We start from the raw sequence: 3094 nt of genomic DNA, 5'->3' as shown, positions 1-3094 counted from the left end.
TGCTGCTAACAAGGTGTGAAAATGACTACCTTCTTGCTCTTGGAATTCTTTGCTCAGCCATGAGGTTGAACTTTTTTCATGTTTCCTAGTCTTTTGTATCTTTTTTTTTTCTTTTTTTGGTGAATTTTTGGAACTGGTTTTGTTATTATCTGTAAGCAGTGTCCGTAGCCGTTTGTTGTATAATCATTTCCTCCCCCATCTTTGTGTTTATTGGATATTGAATTCTTACAAGATAATCTGTTCTAAATTGTGTTTTGACTTTTTTAAAATGACTTCTTTTCCGTATTTAGCGGGTATATGATGAAGAAGTGGAGGAGCCGGTACTCAAGACAGAGCCAGAAAAACCAGAACAGGTACTTGTACTAATTCATCCTTCGGCCGAGTTCCTGACTTAGAGTGGTAGACGTTTGTAATGTGGCTGGAGTTGTGGGGGCGTGGAGTGGGGTGGCTGTTGGGGAAATGGGGGAGATAGCTGCTGACAGGCTAACAGTTGGATCCTTTTGTTTGTTTCTGCGTTTTAGTGCAGTAGGTAATATGTAGGCTAAGTTCCTGAACCCTGGCTCAAGAATAGAGCAGAGGTCGGCAAAGTTTTCCTGTAAGAGGATAGATAATAAATATTTTAGTTTTTGTGGGCCACATAGGTCTTAGTCCCATATTCTTCTTTTTAAAGCAATGCTTTAAAAACGTAAAAACCACTGTTAACTCTAGGGCCATATAGCAGGCCACAGTCCAGACGGTAGTTTCCCTCTGGAATAGAGTATTATATAGAGGAGTTTTTTGACTCAGGTTTTCAGAACTACATAGCTGAACCAGTTCTGTGAGTTGATGTTAATAGAATTTCCCCAGGTATCTAAGTGTGCTGTTAATAGCTAATCCAGGAGTCCAGTAATGTTGAAAAGAAAGTTCAAGACTGGCCTTTGAAGACCGTGTTTCTCTCTTCTTCCATGAGTGCTTTGATTCTTAGTATTTCTGCCAGCTGAAATGATAGTAAATGAATACCACTCTGGTCCACACGAGTGCCTCTTGAATGCCACAGGATATGTTAGTACTGAGGATAACAGAACGCGCAGTGAACAGTTATTGACTCAGTAGTACACCTGCAGGGAGCTGGTGACTTAGACAAGGGGTTCCAGTCTAGAATGGGGTGTCAGCTGTGTGGCTGCTGATTATTTTGGAAGTTCAGATAAGGAGGAGCTTACTGGTATAAAAGAGCAGAGAAAAGCTTCAAGGATGAGACTTTGGCTGGTAAAGAAAGAAGGGCCAGATTTTGAGGTAGTGGCAGGGGTGGAAGCGTAGCATTTCAGCCAGAGAGAATGACGAGCGCTAAGGTTTGAAGTTGGGGGATGTACCCGGTATTTTATGGGCTGTGTTTGTGGAAGTTACTGCCAGTAGGCAAGACAAAGATAAAGGGGAGGGCTTCAAGAACCAGGTTAAGGAGTTGAGAGGCAGCAGTTCCTACCTTTCTTCCTGTGGCTTCACGTGTTATAGATTGATGAGCATTCTCCCTTGGGTGTTCCTGCATTGTAGGACCCATCAGCCATCCTGACTCGGGCACTGTAGCAGTGATTCTACCTGTTTCCCCCACGAGGGAAGTGCAGTGGAACGTAAAGAGTAATTTTCCTATGGGAGTAGCTCTGAATCAGCTCTGATTTACTCTGAAAACATAAACCGTTTTAAAAAGTTGGTACTTTGTAACAATTAGTACAGGTCTGCCTATTCCCAGTCTTTTTTGTTTAATTTTTAAAAATTTTTTGATAGTACGCAAGGATTTGCTAACCATTTAAATACAGTAGTTTTTGGCTATGCCAAGTCAGGGTTAAAATTTAAAGTGATTTGTATTCAGTGAACAGTGAACTGTTTTTAAAAAGCCACTGTATGTTTCTTTGACATTTTTCACAGACTCAGTGTAATATTAGCTATTTAACTCAGTGGCCAAGATGGACGTCGAGGCCCCTCGCTCCTCTGGGAGCGGAGACGCGAAGTGCTGTCCACTGTTAGAGTACTTGTCTGTGAGTTACCCAGCTGGCTCATCACACAGTGGCTGTACTTGGGGTTTTATAGATGATGAACTTGGAGCTCTAGGACCTTAGGTAGTTTGAAGCAGGTTTAGAAAGTGGCAGTGCTGGCGTTTAAAACTGGCATCTTACTTATATCAAAGTCTGTCAAGGCATTCAGAATCTAACTGTTGTTAACATCTTTAAGATTTTTGAAGCATGAGAGGCTAGGTATTAGAGTAGTTTATTAAAAAATACATATATTTATAAATATCAATGACATTTTAATAAATATTATTAAAAAATATTGTTCAGTATGGATCTTCAATATTTAACATATTGAAGATCCATACTGAATAATATATTTTTTTTTCTTTTGTAGGAGAAAACCCGGGAACAGAAAGAAGTAGATCTGATTCCTAAAGTCCAGGAGGCTGTGAACTATGGTTTACAAGTATTGGACAGTGCGTTTGAGCAGCTTGATATCAAAGCAGGAAACTCGGACTCTGAAGAAGAAGATGTCAATGAGCGGGTAGAACTGATCCTTGAACCAAAGGTAAAGACTTGCTCAGTTCAGATATTTATTGTTACCTGCTGTGTCCTGGATGTGCAATTAGTGAGATGTGGACTTTTCCTCTGGGAAATGAGTGTGTGTCTCTTGTTAGAAAGACTTGTTTTACATGCGCATTCATTGAGCACTTACTCGGTACAAGGTGGTATGCCAGGTTGGGGGGAACGAAGATGAAGACATGATTCCTGCTGTCGAGATGCTTATTACAGCGTGGTGGGAGAGGAGACATTTACCTGAGTAACCATCATTAGTACTCTGAGAGACAGTTGACTTCTGGCTGAGGAGTTAGGGAGAAGAGGAGACTTGAATTGGGTTTTGAAGGATGGAGAAGCCCGTAAGAGGTGGAGATTGTTAGGAGCCTGAAATTCTGTAGCTTGTGCTAAAGGGCATTGCAGAAGAGTTCTGGAAATGGACCTGGCCTTTTCAGAGGGGCCTGAAAATGGGTGCACTATACACGCAGCTGGTCTTCATCATGGTGTCCTGTCCCTTTGCTGCAGACCAGTTCTTTGAAGTTAATTCTAAAAATCAC

At 41.4% G+C, this 3094-nt stretch overlaps 1 protein-coding gene across 1 annotated transcript in view; it reads left to right on the top strand.

Annotated features, from left to right (window-relative positions):
• Nucleotides 1-3094, top strand: part of LOC101346265 (WASH complex subunit 2A) — a 69494-nt gene that overhangs the window by 9623 nt on the left and 56777 nt on the right. Inside the window, exons 4-5 of the mRNA XM_023742114.1 lie at nucleotides 291-353; nucleotides 2377-2550. Coding sequence (XP_023597882.1) covers nucleotides 291-353; nucleotides 2377-2550 — 237 coding nt within the window. The remainder of the gene's footprint in view (nucleotides 1-290; nucleotides 354-2376; nucleotides 2551-3094) is intronic.

The sequence above is a fragment of the Trichechus manatus genome, unplaced genomic scaffold (assembly GCF_000243295.1).
Source record: "Trichechus manatus latirostris isolate Lorelei unplaced genomic scaffold, TriManLat1.0 scaffold00200, whole genome shotgun sequence".
In the NCBI taxonomy this organism is placed as follows: Eukaryota; Metazoa; Chordata; class Mammalia; order Sirenia; family Trichechidae; genus Trichechus; species Trichechus manatus.
The sequence above is the reverse complement of the archived record's forward strand: the minus strand, read 5'-3'. Positions and strand labels throughout refer to the sequence as shown.